This window comes from Spea bombifrons, chromosome 2, assembly GCF_027358695.1.
Source record: "Spea bombifrons isolate aSpeBom1 chromosome 2, aSpeBom1.2.pri, whole genome shotgun sequence".
NCBI lineage: Eukaryota > Metazoa > Chordata > Amphibia > Anura > Pelobatidae > Spea > Spea bombifrons.
Window position 1 is genome coordinate 86166452 of NC_071088.1, and position 22417 is coordinate 86188868.

Below are 22417 nucleotides of genomic sequence, written 5' to 3' on the forward strand. Positions count from 1 at the left end.
GGAGCATATTAGTCTCACCCATTCCAGTGTGGCATAGCATCATGAGAATGATATAGAGCGCTTGCACCGCCGTCTTTGATCATCCTGGTTTGTGCGGGAATCCAGCACCGCAGTGGTCTCCTGGGGAGGGATGTGCGTAGCAACGCAATCGCCGATAGCCTGCTGAATGATGAGACTCTGCCAGTGTGGTCAAGAGGTGGCTGACCTGGTTTTTAAATGAAACCGGAGGCTGGAGAGCTAGAAGTAGACTTATCCCTTCCTAAGGAGTATAGATCATAAAATTATTCAAGATTACCTTGTTTTGTTGTGGGTAAGTGCTCCTTCTTGCCCTGTTCCCTTGCGGAAATCCATGCTCCCACCATACACCGAAATGTAGACTGACAGCAAATGAGACCCATTTGGCCTTCAGGTTTGCCCATTATTCCTACCGTAACTGCATTAAGTCCTTGGGTGTTGTCTTGTATTACAGATAGACATATGCCTATAACCGCTATCACTTCTGCTGGGAGGCTGCTTACACAATGTGTGAGATTTAAAAATGGCTACTAAAATACATGTAGACATTTTAAGGGATGTAACAATTGTTAACTGTCAAATGACACTTCTGATGGCACAAATGCATTCAGCTACCAAGGAGACATCTCCAATTTTATTTTATCTATTTTTCTTCCCTAACTTGGATTACACCTTAGACTCATGAAATAAATCCAGTGATATTTTATCCTAAGATTATAACACATACTTTTCTTACAATTACTCATTTTGTGAAAAATGTAGATACAACGCAATCACATGTCAGAAGGGTACTCACACACTTTTATATTAAAATACCTTAAGAAATAAAAATTAACACCAGAATAAATGATTCCACTTGGAACTCTTACAATTTATTGATGATGTTTAAGCAAAAATATTTGTTTCACACAAATAGCAACAGAGACCCATTCTGGAAAGAAAATAACAAAAAAAAAACTACACAAAACAGACCATTATATAAAAAAATACAAGAGGTAATGCATTGTACGGCTTTTACTAAACCCAACTTTGGTACATCATGTTTTTAATCAGGTTTGATAAAGTTGCTCTTGGTCAAGACAGAATTCTACATATTTATTTTGATATTTGATGATGTTCTAGTAGTGACACTGACAATGCAGACCATTTAAAAAAGCTATTTTGTTGGAAAGCAGTGTTAACTTTTGTAGCACGCTAATTAGCAACAACAGTGTGGCATGCACAGGAGGCAACTTGAAAAACATTTTAAATGAAAGAGAACATGAAAATCATGGAAAAATATAAAATAAAGTAGGGTTACAGTGCTAAGACGGCTTGCCAATGCCCAGTGTTGTAAAGAATTTGAACAAAGTTAAGCCACCAATAGTTGAGTGAGAGGAGTCTACGCATAGAACACTTGTCTGCTAAGATTATAAAGATTTAAACTTCTTACAAAATTGTATGAATCCATGTCTCCAGTCGTCATATCCCACCTTCCCCCCAAACAATCCCTAGCCTTTCACTGGAAAAGGTTAACATTCAAAATGTCTGAACTACCTGGCGAGATTTATTCACCAATAATTCATCTTGTGCAAGGCATAAAACTGTATCCAAATGTCCATATATATATATATTTTAAATAGAAACAAAATGTATTACTAGTTTGAAACCAGGGCTGTACGTTCAGCACTTTCATAAAAAGAAAGCATTTAAATTACTATGTTCTTGCTAGACAATATTCTTCCAAGGAGGGAAGGAGTACACATTTTTGAAACTGCTAAATAGGTATTTATTATCTGGATTATAGTTAACGTTGCTTTAAAAAGGACCAGGAGAGGCCTGCTGTGTACAGGAAGCAGAAAACTTATAAGGGGACATGGCTGAAGAGGTAAGACACAGATTCGCCGTTGTGAGTCCTTCGGATTGCTTCTGCCAAAATCATAGATATGTCAATAACCTACAGAGAGAGAAGCAAGACACAAGGATTAAATATGCAATGCACCACAAAATTAACTTAAAAGGGGACTTTAGAAAGGATAACATTGTTACATTTTACCTTGATATAAAGTTATTGAGGGAAGTTTGTCCCTATGCACCAATCAGGCATAACATTATGACCACCTGCCTAAAATTGCGTAGGTCCCCCTTTTGCCACCAATAAAGCCCTGACCCGTCGATGCATGGACTCCACTAGATCTCTGAAGATGCTGTGGTATCTGGCACTGAGTTAGCAGCAGATGGATTGGACTTTTTTGTCCAGCACATCCCACAGATGCTCGATTGGATGGAGATCTGGGGAATTTGAAGGCCAAGTCAAAACCTTGAACTCGTGTTCCTTAAATCATTCCTGAACCATTGTTGCTTGGTGACAGGGCGCATTATCCTGCTGACAAAGGCCAATGCCATCAGGGAATGATCTGCAACAATCTGCATGGTCTACAACAATGCTTAGGTAGAAGGTACATGTCAAAGTAACATCCCCATGAATGGCAGGACCCAAGATTTCCCAGCAGAACATTGCCCAAAGCATAACACCGCCTACACCAGGTTGCCTTCTTCCCATAGTGCATCTTGGTGCCATGTGCACATGATGTAAAAGAAAATGTGATTCATCAGACCTGGCCACCTTCTTCCATTGCTCCGTGGTCCAGTTCTTATGCTCATGTGCCCCTTGTAGGCACTTTCGGCAGTGGACAGGGGTCAGCATGGGCACCTTGACTGATCTTCAGCTATGCGGCACCATATGCAACAAACTGTGATGCAGCATTAACTTTCCCAGCATATTAAGCTACAGTAGCTCATCTGTTGGATTTGACCACTTTTGACAGGTACTGACCACTGCAGCCTGGGAACATCCCACAAGAGCTGCAGTTTTGGAAATGCTCTGACCCAGTCATCACAATTCGCCCATTGTCAAAATCGCTCAGATCCTTACACTTGCCCATTTCTCATGCTAACACATGAACTTTGAAGAGGAAATGTTCACTTGCTGATTAATATATCCCACCCGGTGACAGGTGACAGGTGACAGGTGCCACGATAGCAAGATTTTAAGTTTTATTCTCTTCATCTATCAGTGGTCATAATGTTATGGCTGATTGATGTATAATGCATAATTAAATCAATCTTGCAGAAGACGTGCCAGGGGTGGCCCTGTACATTGCACAACGAAGTTAGTGGGTAGGAACTACAACTTTCCTGCAAACTGCTGCTTTAGTGAATAAACGCCATTTTGCGTAACTAGATGTGTGTATTGGATAATTATCTAATGTAGAGCACAACGCAACTGTAGCAAATGCACAGACCAATAGAGTAAACTTAATTCACCAAGTGGACCCAGCTAACCAAAGGGGCGTCTGCAGATTTTGTTGCTGTAAATAACAGCCTATCATCGATAGCTGCTCGAAAGGCCCATGCATTACAGGAGTGGTCAATGTTTAATAATATTGACATCAGTGTGTGTGCTCTGAATGGTCAAACCCAGTGTGCTTCTTCTTGGCCCTTCTAAACGCCCAGCGAAATCTATGACATGACTTTCAGGAACTATTCCCATATTACTATACATTATGCAGGCCAAAATCTACTGTTGCTGCAGGGTAGAGGGTCAGCCCTTTAAAACTCATAGGTATATGAGGGCCATGGTTTAGTTAATACACTTCAGGGTGTTCTTATAACAATCTGTATCTGCCTACGCTAAAATGCTTGCAGCTCATCACAGCAAATGATTGGTGCCACCCAGAACACAGTCTACAATGCAGCCAATGTGAATCAGTGAAATAACTAAGACTACAAGCTGGTTTCTCAAATTGTCCACATCAAACAACATTGGGTTCTTCAAATCATTGAACCATTGTTTTGTAAAGCTGATTGACACAACTCTACTGATTATCTTTGAAAATACCCCTTTATAATTTGAAGAAAAAAATATATATTTATTTTTATGGTATTTATCACACACTAGATCAGTCATGTATCAAATTACAATAATTACAAGATACTACTACTACTACTACTACTACTACTACTACTACTAAAAATACCTGAATCTTTGAGCAGGCTTTCATTTTATCCTCTTGGGGTATTGTGTTTGTCACCACTACTGCCTCAAAAGCTGCGTTATTGATTCGAGATATAGCTGGTCCAGAGAAAATCCCGTGCGTTAAAATGGCATAAACCTTTGTTGCACCAGCAGATAGCAATCTATGAAAAAATGAAAAAGGGGGACTTAGAAAACCACCAGAAGAAAATATTGAATATGATAAATGTTTTCAGGGCACTTGAGAAAGAAAACAAATACAAAGTAACAGGTTGTGTATAATAATTTATAACTAAGGTTGGAAGAAAACTACATGTTTTATATTATATCCATAGTACGTAGAAGAGAAAAAAAAAAAATCACAATAATAATGATTTTAAATTTGTAATACATGAAGTGTAACTGCATTGCTAGAAATTGTTAGAACTGAATATTTTGACTTTGTCTTGCAAGTACTTACTTGTCAGCAGCATGGCATACGGTGCCGCATGTGTCAGCCATATCATCAACCAGAATTGCAATACGGTCCTTCACATCCCCGACCAACACCATTCTGTCCACTTCATTGGCTTTTTTACGTTCCTTGTGGATCAGAGCAAACTCAACATTCAGCCGATCAGCGATTGATGTAACCCTATGGACAGATGAATTGAACATTTCATTTTTCATAATTAGGTAAATATTTCATACAATGTACTTTGTCATTTTATTTAATGATGGACATCCTTAGTGTTTACAGATGGAAAAGAGATGAAATCAATGCAAGCACATCCTACAGAAAATGAGAATCTGAATGTAAATTCAGTCCAAATCTACCTTTGTATAGAAACTTTGTTAAAGGTTCTAAATTCATTCAGAATTGTATACCCCACTACAAGTGAATTAAATGTTGGACCCTATAAAAGGTAAAGTAATATCTCCCGAGAAACAAGATTAAAGGCAGCAACCCCTTTCAGAAAGATCTAAGATTCAATAGAGGTGGTCCATTGCAAATTACATTTCACATAATAAAGTGATCACCAAAGGAAAACATCTCCCCGACTCCTAAACAATTTTAAGAGTCAGCCTCACGCATACAAAGCTAAGAAATGTGTATTTACTTATTTAACAATTCCATATAAATAGTGTGGGAAACCTTTCTGTGCACAAATAACCAGCATGCTAAAATTCTTTTACCTAACCACTATATGCGCTTGCAATTCTCAAACAGGAGAATTTAGATCTTTGTGGTAACAGTGACCTCTAGGGGTTATTCAGTGGTGTGCTGACATTTCACAATCGTTTACCAAGAAATTACAGACAGGAAACAAATAGGAATTAAAGTGAACTTAGTTTATGGGCTATTGGCTTATATTAAGTTAGCCGATTCGCACATTAGGGCACTGTGTTTCAGGATTAGGGCTACAATAAATCGATAATAATGAATTTCATTATCCATTAGTTGAATCGATTTTATCGAATATATTTTTTTCCACCAGCTGCTCCGACTAGACACCAAGGAGTATGTAGCCTTGCCAGGGGGTAAGTCGGGGGGGGGGGGGTTTATAAGGCATAATTGGGGTATAAGGCATATCAGAGGGCACAGTGGCATATAGGGGGTATAAGACATATCTAGAGGGGGTAGAGGGGTATATCTGGGGTGGGCAGAGTAGCACATCTGGGGGTATAAGGCATATCAGAGGGCAGAGTGGCATATCAGGGGAGGGCAGAGTGGCATATCAGGGCGGAATGGCATTTCTGGGGGTATAAGGCATATCTGGGAGGCAGTGTGGCAAGCCTGGGCTCAGATGTGCAATAACTGGGGGGCAGTTTTTATTCTGATGTTTGTTTATAACATCCAATTTGCTCATTAAATTATTTTCATTATTTTTTGTATCCAATTAATCGAAAAAATAAAAAAATCGGCCAACTAATAGATTATGAAAATAATTGTTAGTTGTAGCCCTATTCAGTGTTACACAACTGCAGCTTCAGAATAAAATACAAAATATCAGAAAAGTATGTCTATTTCTTCTCAATACATATAGACCTTTGGCTCTTCCACAGATCAGGCAGCGGTGTCTTTACTTTCAGTGCCGTCTTATGCCTGCTCTCAGCAGCCAGGCCTAGGATATCATATTCCGGCGCTGTGTGTATCTGTGCTGACTCGGCACAGTCCTCCATACTATAAATGGCCAGCTAGGTAGATCAAAGATCCCTATTTTAACCGAACGAATTGAGCAGCATCGTGGCAGGGAGCCTAACCATGAGAGATTTATGCCAGGGCAACCACCACTCCCCTGGATCTGCTGCCCTATGCCTAGGATAACATCCCGAGTGACAGGGTTACATGTTAGTACGATGTTTTTGAACACTTATGTTCTCTCCTATGTGCTCTCTAGCAGGACTATTTGTTTCCGGTATCCTGCTCTGCATTGTAAGGTTTTGTACTTGGTTATCATTACCTTTTGGCACCTCCAGCATCAGGAGACACGATGATCGAGTTCTTCCACTCTGGGATATTTTCTCTGATCCACTGAAGTACAGCTGGTTCTGCATATAGGTTATCAACAGGAATGTCAAAGAATCCCTGGAAAATAAAAACACAAATGTTCCTAGTACCAATTATGAACCAATAAATGGCAAATGGTTTACACAATAAAAAGTACTAAAAAATCATGTGAAAAATGTATAGCATGAAGGACAGCAGAGAAGTCATGTGAGAGAGTGGTGGGTACAAGTGACCAGTGTCATAAGAGAAGTGGTACTGGTTAATACAGTAAAGGGATTTAAACATGCATGGGATATGCACTTGGCCAACACATACAAGACAAGAGCAGGGACTGAATAACGTTAGAGGATTATACAGTAGGGAAAAGCCTGCAGGCAGCATGAGCCAAAATGCTCATCTACTGCCACATGCCATGTTTCCAAACTAATTAATTTCCTTTCCTCTTACAACCAACAAATGACATTCAAGGCAGCATATATAACACGTGTAAGAGTTTCCTGTGGTTTATACCACAAAAGGAAGGTGTATATGACAGCAGTATGTCAGAGAGCCTTTAAAGAGGCATACATTTTTATTCTGTGGACATCAAAGTTTATTTTGCTGAACCAAAACTACTAATGAGAAAACACCACCCAGTTAACCAGCTGTAGCACATGTCATCAGGTTCTGAGAAAGACCTTTCTGTATATGGGAATGTGCAGAGATGTATAGAGTACCCCCTATGGTGCTACACTGCGCAGAGCACTGATTAGTGGGGCCACTAGAGGGCGCACAAAAACGGGATCTACACTATTGATCCAAGTAGAAGCTCCCTCTTGAAGCTATCCAAGCGCTTTTATTCGACACTGTGGAAGAACTGAAAAGAAGTAGACAGGCACTCTAGATAATTACTAAATCCACAAATAAAAATGATAATTAATAATAATTTAACGAGCTAATCTGAGGTGCCCCTCTAATAAAAATACTAAATATATACAAAAAAAATAGTCAGTGAAATACATTAATAAAAAATGAATAAATCCAAAATAATTAAATCAAGAAAACGTTAAATAATGGCTCAAAAAAATACACAAAATAGGGGAGCACTCAACCTAATAAGCATAAAGCTATGTCAAAGTAGCTCAAGTTTGGCGAGAACTTTCACATTGTGAACGGGGGTGTGTGTGGTGGGGGGGAGTATACTCTTTAAATGAACCTTTAAAACACTAACTATGCAGAAGATCACTGTAATATTTCGTGTTATATTGCACCACCTAAACCCTTCGGGGTACTTTTTACAATTCACATTCATAAGACCAATTAAGGATGGGCAATAGCATGTTTAAGTTATACATTTTCATATGCTACACACAAGTAACTTAAACAGTGAAGTTACAATGGTTTTCCAGCCAGCTTGATGTGTTTTGTCATATGTTAGAGAAGAATACCTGTATCTGGGAGGCATGAAGGTCCATGGTAATAATGTGGTCAGCCCCAGCAACAGACAGCATGTTTGCAACCAGTTTGGCAGATATGGGTGCCCGGCTCTGGGGAAGAAAAAAAGTGAAGAAATCAATTATTTATGAGAACAAAACAAACAAAAAATTGTGAGAATTCATAAAACGTGCATTATTTTTGTGTAGTCAACCTGTAGTCAAAAATATTTACAGATATTGTTTGCCCTTGAATAGAGCAACAAAATACGTGACCTTTGATCCAGTTTCACACTAATCAGGGGCACTGCCTTTAGTGTTTGGCTGGAAGGCTCTGTTTTCCTATGATTGCACACATTAGCAGAATATCAGAAATGCAATGTTTGCATTCCAGGGTTGTAATCAGCTTGCAGCTAGAAACACAGACCACGGGGCGTCAGTGTATTTAAGGAAAAGGACCTTTGGGTCCCAACACACCCCATGGTTGCTATGTTTTATATACATTTTTGTGTGCGTTGCAGATTTTTTTGTTACTTTAAAAGTCTGCACGTAAAGCTACTCTCAAGCAATTCATGTATCAATATGCTATATGACCAAAAGCATTTGGACACCTTACCATCACACCTATATGCACTTGTAGAACATGCCATTCCAAAACCATGGGTGTTAATATGAAGATGTTCCTCTCCTTTGCAGCTATAAACAGGCTCTCTCTTCTGGGAAGACCTGCCACCAGATTTTGGAGTGTGTCTGAGAATGTGTCCATTTAGCCAAAAGAGCATTCTTGTATATATAGTCTTCTCTTGTCATTTTCCACCCTTGGTTTTGTGATGGTATGTCCAACAAGCTCATATAGAAGTGATGGTCAGGAGCCCACATACTATGGGTCTTCTACTGTATTTAGAGGGCAGGTGCTAGAATCAGGGACACAGAACTCCAAAGACCAGGAATGTATATGCATTATCTCACAAAAGTGACTACATCCCTCACGTTTTTGTAAATATTTTATTATATCTTTTCATGTGACAACACTGAAGAAATAAATGTCACTCTGCTACAATGTAAAGTAGTGAGTGGACAGCCTGTATAACAGTGTAAATTTGCCATCGCCTCAAAATAACTCAACATACAGCCATTAATGGCTAAACCTTGGCAACAAAAGTGAGTACAACCCTATGTGGAAATGTCCAAATTGGGCCCAATTAGCCATTTCCCCTCCCCGGTGTCAAGTGACTTGTTAGTGGTACAAGGTCTCAGGGGTGAATGGGGAGCAGGTGTGTTAAAGTTGGTGTCTCTCATACTGGTCACTGGAAGTTCAACATGGCACCTCATGGCAAAGAACTCTGAGGATCTGAAAAAAATAATTGTTGCTCTACATAAATACGGCCTAGGCTAGAAGAAGATTGCCAAGACCCTGAAACTGAGCGGCAGCACGGTGGGCAAGACCATACAGCGGTTTCACAGGACAGGTTCCACTCAGAACAGGCCTTGCCATGGTTGACCAAAGAAGCCGAGTGCACATGCTCAGCATCATACCCAGAGGTTGTCTTTGGGAAATAGACGCATAAGTATTGCCAGCATTGATGCAGAGGTTGAAGGGGTGGGGGTCAGCCTGTCAGTGCTCAGACCATATGACACACACTGCATCAAATTGGTCTGCATGGCTGTCATCTCAGAAGTCTGCAAACAGTTTGCTGAAGACAAGCAGACCAAGGACATGGATTACTGGAACCATGTCCTGTGGTCCGATGAGACCAAGATAAACTTATTTGGTTCAGATGGTGTCAAGCGTGTGTGACTGCAACCCGGTGAGGAGTACAAAGACAAGTGTGTCTTGCCTACAGTCAAGCATGGTGGTGGGAGTGTCATGGTCTGGGCCTGCATGAGTGCTGCCGGCACTGGGGAGCTACAGTTCATTGAGGGAACCATGAATGCCAACATGTACTGTGACATACTGAAGCAGAGCATGATCCCCTCCCTTCGGAGAATGGGCCACAGGGCAGTATTCCAACATGACAACCCCAAACACACCTCCAAGACGACCACTGCCTTGCTAAAGAAGCTGAGGGTAAAGGTGATGGACTGGCCGAGCATGTCTCCAGACCTAAACCCTATTGATCCTCAAACGGAAGGTGGGGGAGCGCAAGATCTCTAACATCCACTAGCTGGTGAAACCCATGCCCAAGTGGGTTAAGGCAGTGCTGGAAAATAATGGCGGCCACACAAAATATTGACACGTTGGACCTAATTTGGACATTTCTACTAAGGGGTGTACTCACTTTTGTTGCCAAGGCTGTGTGTTGAGTTATTTTGAGGGGACAGCACATTTACACTGTTATACAGGCTGTACACTCACTACTTTACATTGTAGCAGAGTGTCATTTCTTCATCGTTGATGGCCTCCTAAACTCTTTTAAAACAGGCGTCCTCGGCCATACAGTGTATGGCGGACGTTGACACCCGGGGAGGGGCCAGACATGGCCCCTGATGCCGATCTCAGCGTTGCTGAATGCCTCGACATCGAGGCATTACAGCAACACCGTTTAGGTGCAGAAAGCGAACTTAGCTCGCTTTCTGAACCCGTTTGAAGCCATGACGGTCCTGGCACGTCAATTGTCGCTAACTGGATGTTAGTGCATGGACCGTCAATTGTTATCAAGGGGTTAAAATCACTTAAAAATAAACAATGTTTAGAAGATATTACATAGCCACAACAAATTTAAAGTAACAGTGTTCTCAAAGATAACTTTTTAGTGTCGGCAAATTTAGCGTCAATACTAAATTTGCAATTGAAATACTAGTTGGTTTATCTGAACTGTGTTTAAAACACAACAGATTGATTTTTTGTGTTTAATGTGGTAATAGCCCCACTTAAGAGGTCAATCTGTAATTATGTTCTTTTGTCCTGTATTAATGCTGCCAACCAAATGGACATGAACTGCAATTACTCAACAGTTATTTAAGGTTGTACAGCAGAATGAGTATACATGGTCTGTTGATAAGAGAAAGGAAGAAACAAAAGACTGTACTTTGCATATGGTTAGGAGCTCATAAACAGCCCTTTTCACTTGTTGATTTGTTTGGAAAAAATGAAAACATTGTTTTTTTGCAATGGTTGTAGTGTTCCACAAAAAAAAAAAAAAAAAAAACACTTCACATGTGATTCTATTGGAAATTTGTAAAGGCAGTCTTATAACCACAGAGAAATAACAAAAAGAAAACCAATAGGATCATTCAACTGGCGGTAACATCACTTTTTACCCATGAAACAAGACGAGCCATAAAAGGCCTAGCTGAACGGTTACAGGATCAAACGATACATGTTAAATATATTTTAACACTAAAACCTATGCATTTTCAAGTAATATCCATACCTGGGAACTTTTAGGCTCCAGCTACCCGGTACCCCCTTTGCCAGATGCAGCCAGGACTTACCCAGAAGATTCTGGGGTCTACCTGGAAAAGCAGTGCTTCTCCCAGTCTCCAGGCGAAACCCAGAGCGGTCCCAGGTATGGTCATATCAGCAATCAATATCAACCAACGCTTCCTTACAAACACAACAAATAACTTGAGACAGGATGAGCGTTTTATGATTTATAGGGTTTAGTTTATTTGTTGTGCCCCTCATCCTGTCTCTTAACTAAAAGGATTCCTTCCTACCGTACCACAATTTAAAAAGGACAAACATTTTTATTATTTCACCACCATTCTCCATGTTCTTATCGGGATCTGTGTTTATACACCCAATCCTCTTGTAGCATTATAAAAAGATCAAAAATATATTTGCAAGCTGGCATTTGTACCCACTGGAGCTGAAGTTGGTTTTCACATGGCGATATTAGTGGAAACAGCTCGCTAGTTAAGGAGGCACTTACCTTATCTTTTTTGTCTTGTCTGGCATATGGGAAGCATGGGATAACTGCAGTTACCCTAGAAGACGACGCAATCTTGCAGGCATTAATCATAATAAGCAGTTCCATCAGGTTGTCATTGATTTCACCGCAACCGCTCTGGATGATGTAGACATCTTCTCCTCGAACACTTTCCCCAATCTCTACACTGTGAGAGAAAAAAAGATGCATTTAATTAATAAACAAAACACAACTACCCTTTCAGACAGTACACCCAGTCTGATACACTGAGACAGTTTCTCTTTGCATTCTTCTTCTAGCAGAAGGTAATGGGTAGTGAAATGAAGAAATGCAGAAAATAAGGTCAATGACCAGTGTGTGTGTGAGAAAGACCTCTACTGCTACAATTTTGTTTGCGTTGAGTTTCATTGATTTTTAATAATTTTGCTTAGAAAGCTCAAACACCCAGATGATCTCAACAGACTGCTCTAAGAAATTTCAGATAAGGAGACAGCTTATTCTGTTATCACCGTGTACCTGGGTATGTAAGCACGCATATGTGCAAAACCATTTGTAGCCAGGTCTAGGTTCCTTTTCTAATGGACACAATCACATTACATCTATGTTTTACTTTAATTAATCCATTTTGTGAATTCCTAATATATGTTTTTTTACTAAGTTATACCATAAAGCAAAACAGGTGCCTAAAAGTTGGTTACCAATAAACACACATACCAAAACATACAAATGCTTTGGATTTTACTTTTTCACACGCTGATAAAGTATGGAAATGTTACACGCAAAACAAATGTGTGAAAACACTGGTGATATGAAATGGACAGAGACGTGCCTGAATATTTCAACAACAAAAAAGAATCAGCAAGTCTGCATTTTTAGTTAATACTACACCGAGATGCTAATAATCGTTCACAATTTGGCCAAAGACTGTAATCGTCAAGAACAAATAGACAACCAGCCCAGGATCAAGGGTCAATCACTTAGCTTGTTGATTTTTTTTTTTTTGGAAATTGCATAAAAAAAAAAAAAAAGGTATACTGGTTACATAGGGAAATGAAGAGAACATTGGAATTAAATTGTAAATATGAAGATTTACATAAGAATCATTTGTCAAGTCTGAAAACATACACTTTACCCGTTATCTTTCAATTGAATATAAGTATAAGTGTAAATAGGAATACCCATTCAAACTCAAAAAACGCTACGTAGGCAATCGGCTTTTAGCTTGTCGATATCTCCTACAGGTAAAGAATCTGGTGAAAAGTTTTAAAAATGGTGCAATCTGCAGGATCTCTCTTTTTTATATATATTTAAATTAACTTTGTCCTGGGTAAAACAACCAAGGTCATGGCAAACAAGGTCAAGAATACCAAGGTCATGGCAAAATCATCAGAACATATACTCTACACCCCTGGTTTAAGTTTAGAACAAAATGGCCAAGCTAAAGCAATGTAGAAAGGACAACCCCCTGTCACCCTTGTCACATTAACATGTAAGCGGCAAATGTTTGCTCGAGGCTTGATGGCGTTTATCATATGCACTGTGAATTGGGAACATGTCTATAAAAAGATTCTGGTAAAGAGCAATGAGCAGGAGCATTCCATTGGTTGCTATGGTTACTGCACCAGAATTGGCCATTATAAATATCAAATCTATAGAAATAATAAGGGGTATTATGCTTTTATTGCCGTCATTAGGATAGCAACTTAATTTGTCACATGGAAAGAGATTATTCAAAACAAGAACACTGTTTGCATTGCAAGCAGTGAATACTTGTTTGCATAGGCAAGTGGTTTTTTTTCCTGTGGAAACCTGCCAGGTAAACCAGAATAAGCAAATGTTGCTTAGGACAAACTAGAGAGATCTAGAATTCATGGCAGACATTGACAGCCAAGTAAAAGCATAGTTCAGAAAAAGGTCGCTAGGTATAAATAAAAAGGAGACATAAAGGCGGGATTGAGAACTATTATTTTGTATTTTATTGGTTTTCATTAAAAATAATATAACCTATATTTCTCACGTTACGGACTGTTCTGTCGGTTACCGTGTCAGCATTACAACAGACAAGAAATCAGTAACCCTTAGTCAGTCTGTTGCCTTGTCTAAAAGAAAAACCTTTTAACTTTACTACCCAACCACATCAGGCCCTGTATCGTTGGCTCCAAGCGTACCGATGCATTATGTTCTAGAAGACGAGACTCAAGATGTGCGACACTGCACCAAGGGAATACGTAATCTCATTTATCTGTAACTTTCCAGCACGAACCCTACAAAGACGCTTAATAAACATTACCTGAATATCATTAAAGCTCATTTACTTATCCATCAGCCTTCTGTAAGTTAGTATAATTGCTGCTAAAATACATTTTAAAAAAAAATTATAATCTTTAAAGCAATTCTAGAGATTTTTTGCTCAGTTCTATCCTAGAATGCATTTTGATATTTTTTTTTGTTTTTTCTTGAAGCCTTATATAATACGTTACAGAAACTCAAACAGAACCACAACATATAGTTGAGGATAAATCAGATTACAACAGAGAATAGGAAAACTAAGCAATGCCACTCAATTTAAGTTAAAAAAATAAAATAAAAAAAAAAACCCAAAACAAAAAAACAGACATACATGCGACGTTGTGCTGAAAGGCTCCACTTGGGTAAACATTGTTTCTATTGCCAACACATATTCTTTTGATGAATACACTAGCTGTATCCTACTGGATAGCGCCAAAGGCTGATTTTGCCTGGTCACCACCTTTAAGGTCCTGGTGCATGGGAAACAATGTTTTTAAACACCACACACCAAAAAGAACAGGTCTGTACTCATCCAAACAAAGCATGTGCAATGGTTAACATTTTCCACCCAAAATCACTAAATGACTAATGAGTAATCTCTCGGCAACCGGGTTTCCAACATCCACCAGACAGGTGCAAGTGTGTATCCAGCTCAGATTGCACCTCTTTAGCCGGCTCCGCACTGGTTGTACGTGTTTAACGGCAGGTGTAGTTTGGTATTCAGAGTCTTGACTTTGTCTCCAAGACTACAATAGAAATGTTCCATAGATGTGAATTCGGGATTCAGAAGACTTTTATAAATAATTAAAAGGCGGAATGTGAGCAGAGGTCACAGCAAAGTCTTGGGGTTAACGCTCTTAAAGTTACAGGTAGACTATTTCAGCACCAAGGCCAAAGCTTAGTGTACATTAATAGCACGGACACTAGGACAATCGGCGGACGGCACCTTTAAGAGAAAGGAATGTCTGGATTCTGCCGGTCAGAAATACTTCTCATTTAAACTTACAGTATTATCCAGTGACACGTTCAGTTTTGGCAGCCAAATAATCACATTCTGGTGTCGGTACAACAACAAACAAGGCAAACGCTACTCATGCATAAGCGGTAGCCAGCATTCCATCAGCCCATTCAGTGCAAACGTAATGTTATAATACCCTGCTGAAAAGGAAGTGCTTGCAAGCAAAAAACATTCCAAAATCGTTACACGAGTACAGTGGATTAGTCACTGGTTCCAAATACGAGAAGAAGCGAGATCCAATGGATTAGAGTATCTGCGCTAGCGTTATAGACAACAAACACTACCAAATTCAGTGCTAAAACGTCCGTTGCCAAGTGTGGCTCTCTTGAAAGATGATCAAACAAAAATGTAGTAGGTTACTATTAAACGGTGAAAATAATATGAACAAACATGGTTGCTACATAGATGGCATTCCACTGCTTGCCGAGGCGACTTACTTTTACTATTTTGCATCAGAGTTATCCTTGTTCATAGCGCTGAAGGTGTCAGAAATCTCCAATGTTCTTTGACCAAGAGATGTATTCACTAAATTGGGAGTATGCTGGAGAGTTGAACATGCCACAGCCGTAACCGTTCATTAAAAAGGCTTAGACTGTCCCTAGAGAATTCTCATGTGAACTCAACTACGCGTTATAGAGGTCTGCCTAATCAATTGGGTGAAATATTCCATACACCTCTGAGAAACACTGAGATTTCAGGCTACAGACACGCTTTTTGTACGTGAGTAAAGGCACATAAACATTATCTACGTGCCTGTATTGCAAAGAATATTATTTGAGTGACCTATGATATATGGGCATTAAGCTGACCTTCCAAAGTCAACAGCAGATGTTTAGAAATGTCAAGAAAACCATAGTGCTTTAAAATCTAACTGCACTGCAGTCTTAATCTTTCATATCTAGAAAGCATAGATAGAAACGTGACTACCGTAGTCACCTAGCAGGGTACAGACGAGGACACATTAATGCATTGCATTCTACATAACTGTTCTTTTAGCCTGTAAAACAATTATGTAGAATAAATACCAGGATTTAAGCAATTTAGAGAATGAACACCAGGCAAAAAAAAAAAAAAAAAAAAAAAAAGTAATCTCTGCTATGCAAGAAGAATGGTAAGGTTAAGTTTTACGCCTCGGTTCAGACTATTCGTGTTTTTGGTTTTACTACTATGCGTATAACACGGGTAGCACATAAGGTATAAAGCAGTTGAATGCTTCATATCTGTCCCTTTTATCTCGCTGCATTACGGCAAGACAAAGGTGAAAGGGCAAGAATTGTAATGACTACTGTAAAACTTAACGAGACTAAACTGTATGAAAGAAAAAAAAAAAAGATCGGCAGAGAGAGAAACTGTGCTTCAAATCTGACTGTTATCCATATAAATTTTCATTTTCAGATTTTCTTACACATCACGGGCAAGCGGATTGGCAGAAATTTCCAGCTGGGAACATACACAATCTAAGGCCACACAAGAACTTGACACATTGGCTGTCTTCAACCATATGTACGAGGTGCTCAATAATATGTGATCCAAGTCATTATCTAAGTTATCTTGTAATAAAAACTAAGTGCTACCATCCTCAACCACCATTCTTCATTTCTAATGCTCTTCACACTATTTTGTATTATACACTCTCACTAAGGGTGTTGGGAAACACGATTCCAACTGCTCACGGCAGGTATAAACAATAATGCATAGTGGCCGATCTACCATCTACAGACAAAATGTACTGAAAATGCCCCTTTTTCAGGGTCCTGACTGGAAAGCCAAGTTGGCAGATGCTAGTCGTATTTGCTGCTTTCACACATGCTGATGGCTGCCTTTTAATGTCACCCAGCCTTTGTTCTGCAATGAATTTTTAAGAAGGTATAGATATACGAAGCTATATCTTGTATTTTCTTATGTGATGCATTTTAGGTCTGATTAGTATTCTGGTCCTAAAAGAATAAATGAGACACATTACCTTTACTGCATGTCTTCAGACCTCTGGGTGTGTTCGGACGCAATCAACTAGCATATGCATGTGAAATAGTCACCAATAGTCATTTTGCTAGTAGCTGCCAAAAGTTTGTTCTAATCTGTTGTATGCAGCGGAGATCTATATTATACAATATCGTCAAAGTTTCACAGGCAGTAAAGGGCTTGCATAAAAAGATAACTAGACCATATGTTAGTATGGGTGAGAAAAGTCTCCATTACTACACATAGAACCAGTCTGGGTAAGACGCATACTCCATGCATCTGAGATCAATCATGTAACTGATGAATGCCTCACAACCAAATGCTTATAACCTCTAACAGGGTTATTCCCCTCCTCTACGCTCAAAGGAGAAATCAGATTGCCTTTTGTAGTCGCAAAAAAATAGCTTAATTGGGTTTTTTTTCTTCATTTTTTTTTTAGATGAAAAGCAGTTAGGATAGGTAGAAGGGCTGATCTTGATGGACTTAGGTTTAAATACAACCTATGTTACTATGTATATTTTACTAGGAAATTTACAACCTCATGAAACATTATGTTGGAAACAGAAATAAAATAAAAAAAGAACAAAGTGAGCACTGTATTTATACATACTTGGAAATATACTTTTAACATTATAATATTTTTTATGCCTTTCTCCTGATGTTGTTTACAGAGAGTTGATAACAAAGCTTACAAAAAAACAGCTAAGCTTCTTGTGACCCAACAAAACCTGTTAGGAATGTATTCTGTGCCTATCTGTCCCCCTTTTTGGAAGCTGATTCAGTCTATTAAGCTATCTGAGAATCTGTTCTGCACAGGATCAAGTTGCATTCACCTTCTCTACCTGTTGAAAGACAATCTAAACTGTGGAAAAAAAGAAATCCAAAGTTTAATTGAATTCATTATACATATTTATGAATTTCATGAATCTGAAATGGGAGATAAAAAAGGCTCCGTAAACACGAAGCCAAAATCTGAATTACAAATATTAGAAATAGTTTGATACACTTGCGCATTTTAACTTATATTATATACTGACATAATTACAGATATTCCCTTTCAGCTTGATGAGGATGGTACTAGAATTTGCAAGTTAGAAATTATTTGCTGTTATTTTATAGCACAGTATAGCCAAGGCAGCTGGACATGAAGGATAAACATTCAGCTAAAGGCCTATATTTATTTTACACTTATTTGTAGTTCATGGGAACTCGTTGCAGTCTCCTCCTGCTGCAAAATGAAAAGTCATGCAAAATTTGCTTTCAAATAGAGATCAGATAAAAAGTAGCAATTTCTAAAAAAACCAAGTTATTTAAAAACATGCTCATGCTTTTTTCAGCTGGGTAATTAAAAGTGGAGTTCCAGGTTCCATCACAAATTTTAAAATGATGATGCAATTTTCAAACTAGTCTCACAAAATTATAAAAAAAATATTAAATGTTGACTTTTTTGTACAGGAAACAAAAATAATTATGTTGTCTTATTAAAACTAGTAGATTGTTTCTGCTGATATCTGTAAATGTACCACTTTGCTCCAAAATTGATTTTTTTTTTTTTTTTTATGAGTATAGCAACTGCGTTCTAATGTTTAAAACATTGAGGTTTAATCTTCCCATCTCCAATACATTAAACACACAAAAAACCCAAACCTAGACTAGACAATCTATTTAACACAAAAGACACATCCAATAAAGTATTGGCGGGGGGTCCCATAAGCATAAAGAACACAAACAAAGCTTCCTACGCACAACCTTCGCAATGCTGATACTATGAGTGCTATTCTTTATGTGCTAATAGTCTGTGATATAAAACATATTGAAACGCGCTCTATATGTATGTATTTATTATCTTTGGAATAAAAATATTTAATGCTCTAACAGCAACAGACTAGCATTCTAGCCTCAAAGACTGAAATCTGATTTAAACTTGTCCTTGCAGCGCATGTGCAGGCAGCCATGTGGGGTCATACAGTATGTAATAAATAATGCATGTCTTTGTACTACAATCCTAATACAGTTTCAAGATTATCTTTTTAACATATAAGAGATCTACACATAATTGCACAGCACTGCTGAATATAACGGCGCTATAATGATCAAGAAATACATTTTTTTTTATCTAAGCAACATAACCTAATTAGTCAAGCCTCCTATTTTATCCTATTTATTGAGCTTCAATAGCTTAACCTTTGCAGCATATATAATGTCCACGTGTAGTATATTTAATATCAGTGATTAGCAAGAACTTTTTTTTGTGTAGTTTTGACATCACAGCAAGCAGTGAGTGTTCTAAGTGATCACATGACCCTTTACAACATACTTAGGTCACTTCTTTCTAATTTGAGATGTTTCTTTTGTAGCGAGAAGTAACATTATGGCGTCAATTTCCTTTTAAGTAGCGGACTGTAAAATAGTAGCGGACTGGGAAATAAAATTCACATTGTTAGTTTTGTTGGGATGTGCATTAGTAACCAAGCTCCCAGGAGCCCAAGCATTGCTGTCTATCCCATAGGGGGGTGGGGGGGGATAACAGATGCATTCCAGCATTAGCCAGCTTTAGCCAGGCATCATGCGCTAAACAGGACTCTGGGAGACATGCAGCCATGGTATAATCCAATTTAAGAGCTACCGAATGGCTTCAGAAGAGCATTAACCCTTTCCGGCATCAACTACCCATAAAATGTAGGGGGACAGTTTTAAGAAGCAAGCTCCCTATAGAGAAATCACATCGAGGAGCAATCAGGAACTCGTTTTGTGGTGAAACAGGCTGTCATCGAGCTAAGACACGTTTCTATTACATGTTAACATGCACAGAGCTGTCCAACACAAGAGCCCCATCTATATTACGAAAACCATCCCACGCAAAACGTGGGGATCTGGGAACATATTTATGAATGGAAACCATGTGGGCATCTGCCATGTCTTTTAAACCCATCGCAGCATTGATTTTGCCTGGGAAGGAGGCTGGGACTCCTTGTTGATTGACTGGCAAACAATATGTCCCAATGGATCCGGCACCATAAGGTTATGTAGGTCAGCACGGGCTTGCTGATACTGCTAGGTGCGTGTTTATTTTAGGTGTGATGTCATGGAACAGAGCGCTACACATGACCCACGCGTGATTCCACCCTTAGACCCTAATGGTCACGCACTCACCTGGTCTCCTGATTGCTGAACTTCTTGGTGACCACCTTACCCAGCTCCAGCCCGAGCCGGTCGGCGACTTTCTGGGAGAGATCTTGGTGGGAGCTCCCGCTGAAGAGGACAATATTAGGCATGGCGACTGTGTAGATTTGAGAAGATACTAAATGGAGGAAGAAGGGGACACCTTGTGCAAGCCGGGAGCAGAAGGGAAGAAAGAAGCCACGAAGGGCGGAGGAGAAGGCGACAAGGATTTTTTCTTTTCTTTTTAATGGATATCCTTCCTTCCCTTCTGCTTCAGGGTGCAGATCTAGGTGTCATGTGGCTGCAGTGGAGGCAGCGGCAGCAGGAGGAGGAGGAGGAGGGGAGTAGTTTGTGGAAAGGAAGTGATGCTGGTTGTGTCCTGTTGAAGAAGACAACCCCTTTCCAGCATGTCCCCTCCCATCGTGCTGACTGGGTGCACATGGCGCGGTCGCTGGAGGGTGTTTATAATGGAGGGGGCTTCCAACGTGTCCCGCATATCACGCTGCTTGGTGCCAGTGGCACAGCCTTACGTTATCACTCGTGCCCAAAGCCGGCAGCCATCATGGCCCAGGCAGCCTCCACGCCGCGGTATATGTTTGCGAGACACGGTGCAGTTCAGTTTACCACAGCAGCGAGCGGCGCAGTGTTGACAAAGAAATCTGGCGGGAATGGAGCGCACATTCGCCTCGTTTAAAGGGACGTTTCCTTTTTTTTTTGTACTTAAAGGGACATGCGGCTTAGCTGTACAAAGATAAACATTTCTTTTAGCCAACGCGTTTAAAATATTTTATTTAAGATAACTGGTTAATGTGCAATTATCCCAGATTTTAATTTTATTGACGATAGTAGCGCAGATAAGGCTTGGATGCTCCCCAACCCTTATTTTTCTTGCTGTATACGAAACATGTATTCTCCCCTCCCCCAACAAAAAAATCGTAATGATTCAGTCTAGTTTTATTCTGGACCAGTCTGGTCTTTGGGGATTTATGATGGTTTGTTGACCTTTAAGCTCCCTTTCAAGCCTCTGGTTTATAAGTTATTGGTGTGATGATAATTTTTAGACAATAAAGTGATGTAAGAGACTAAAACAGGCAGCAGCGAGCTGGGTGTGTGGGGTGACAGCGGGAGCTACACAGTTAAAAGTACAGTGGTGTGGAATATGATGGCGCTACATAAAACAATAATAGGAGTGCGGGCACGAAGCTAAAATCCAAATTGGATAATGGAAATCTGTAGAAACCACCAAATTATTAAAAAAAAAAAAATGGTTTGTTGGTATACCGTCTGCCACACACAAGCTGTGGATATTTTTCAGTATCAGCAGGTCGGTGTTTAGTCTTTTTAGTAAATAAACCTCATTGTTATTCGCAGAAGCCGTTTTTACAGAGCTGTCCCCAATTGTTTATAAACTGCCCAAACAACTCCATTGTGAGGTAAAAACAGACTGAAATTCCCACAAGTCTCTGTAAAGAAATAAGCTTGTCTTAGGACATTGACAACCAAGCAACAAAACAGTACGGAAAGTACTAACTATGATGCATGGTTAAGAATTGGAATCTAGTGCATTGCTCACACTCATGCTCCGTGATAATGAGGCTTGCACGGTCGTCTTATCCTTAAATGCTTGCTTCCACTCGTTTAGTAAGGACATTGAGTTTGACGACAAAAGAACCATTCAGCCCATCTAGTCTGCCCGTGGTTCCCACATGTAAGGACTGCTAGTCAGGAGTAGCTTTATGTCTGTCTCATACATAAAATTTTATCACTGTATTAACCTTTACCACTTCTGATGGGAAGCAGTTCTCTTTATCTACCAACCTTCTGGTGAGAGAAAACACCCTCAAATTACATCTAAGCCTCTGAGCCTTACCTTTTAGACTATGACCTCTTGTTTTAACTTTTCTCCCCCATTCAGATAAGCTTGCCTCCTAAATTAATCTAAGTATTAAATGTTTAAATTACATCTTGCCTTTCTCTTCTTTTTATGCTGCAAACCATTGTTGTAGCACTCCTCTCAACTCTCTCCGATGTGTCAATATTGTTCTTGAGATGGGGTCTCCAGAACTGTACACAATACTCCAGGTGAGGCCTGACTGAAGATCTGTAAAGTGGCAGAACTACCCCAATCGCCTATACAACCCAGCACCCATCTTGATTTTCTGACATTTTATTGCATTGTTT

General features: G+C 39.4%; 1 protein-coding gene across 1 annotated transcript; it reads right to left on the bottom strand.

Annotated features, from left to right (window-relative positions):
* Positions 1-865: 865 nt before the first annotated feature.
* PRPS2 (phosphoribosyl pyrophosphate synthetase 2) lies at positions 866-20797 on the bottom strand. Its single transcript, XM_053455036.1, has 7 exons — positions 20228-20797; positions 11809-11992; positions 7949-8047; positions 6475-6599; positions 4491-4664; positions 4035-4194; positions 866-1951 (listed from the first exon to the last, which is right to left on the bottom strand). The coding sequence occupies exons 1-7, from the start codon at positions 20347-20349 to the stop codon at positions 1859-1861; spliced, it is 957 nt and encodes a 318-aa protein (XP_053311011.1). The 5' UTR covers positions 20350-20797; the 3' UTR covers positions 866-1858.
* Positions 20798-22417: the final 1620 nt, after the last annotated feature.

Excerpts from the sequence above, each read along its gene's own strand:
- PRPS2 (XM_053455036.1), bottom strand. The coding sequence starts at position 20,349 with ATGCCTAATATTGTCCTCTTCAGCGGGAGCTCCCACCAAGATCTCTCC. Across the intron at positions 8,048-11,808 it reads GACAAGACAAAAAAGATAAG|AGCCGGGCACCCATATCTGC; the intron begins GTAAGTGCCTCC and ends TTTCTTCCCCAG. Across the intron at positions 4,195-4,490 it reads GTATGCCATGCTGCTGACAA|ATTGCTATCTGCTGGTGCAA; the intron begins GTAAGTACTTGC and ends ATTTTTTCATAG.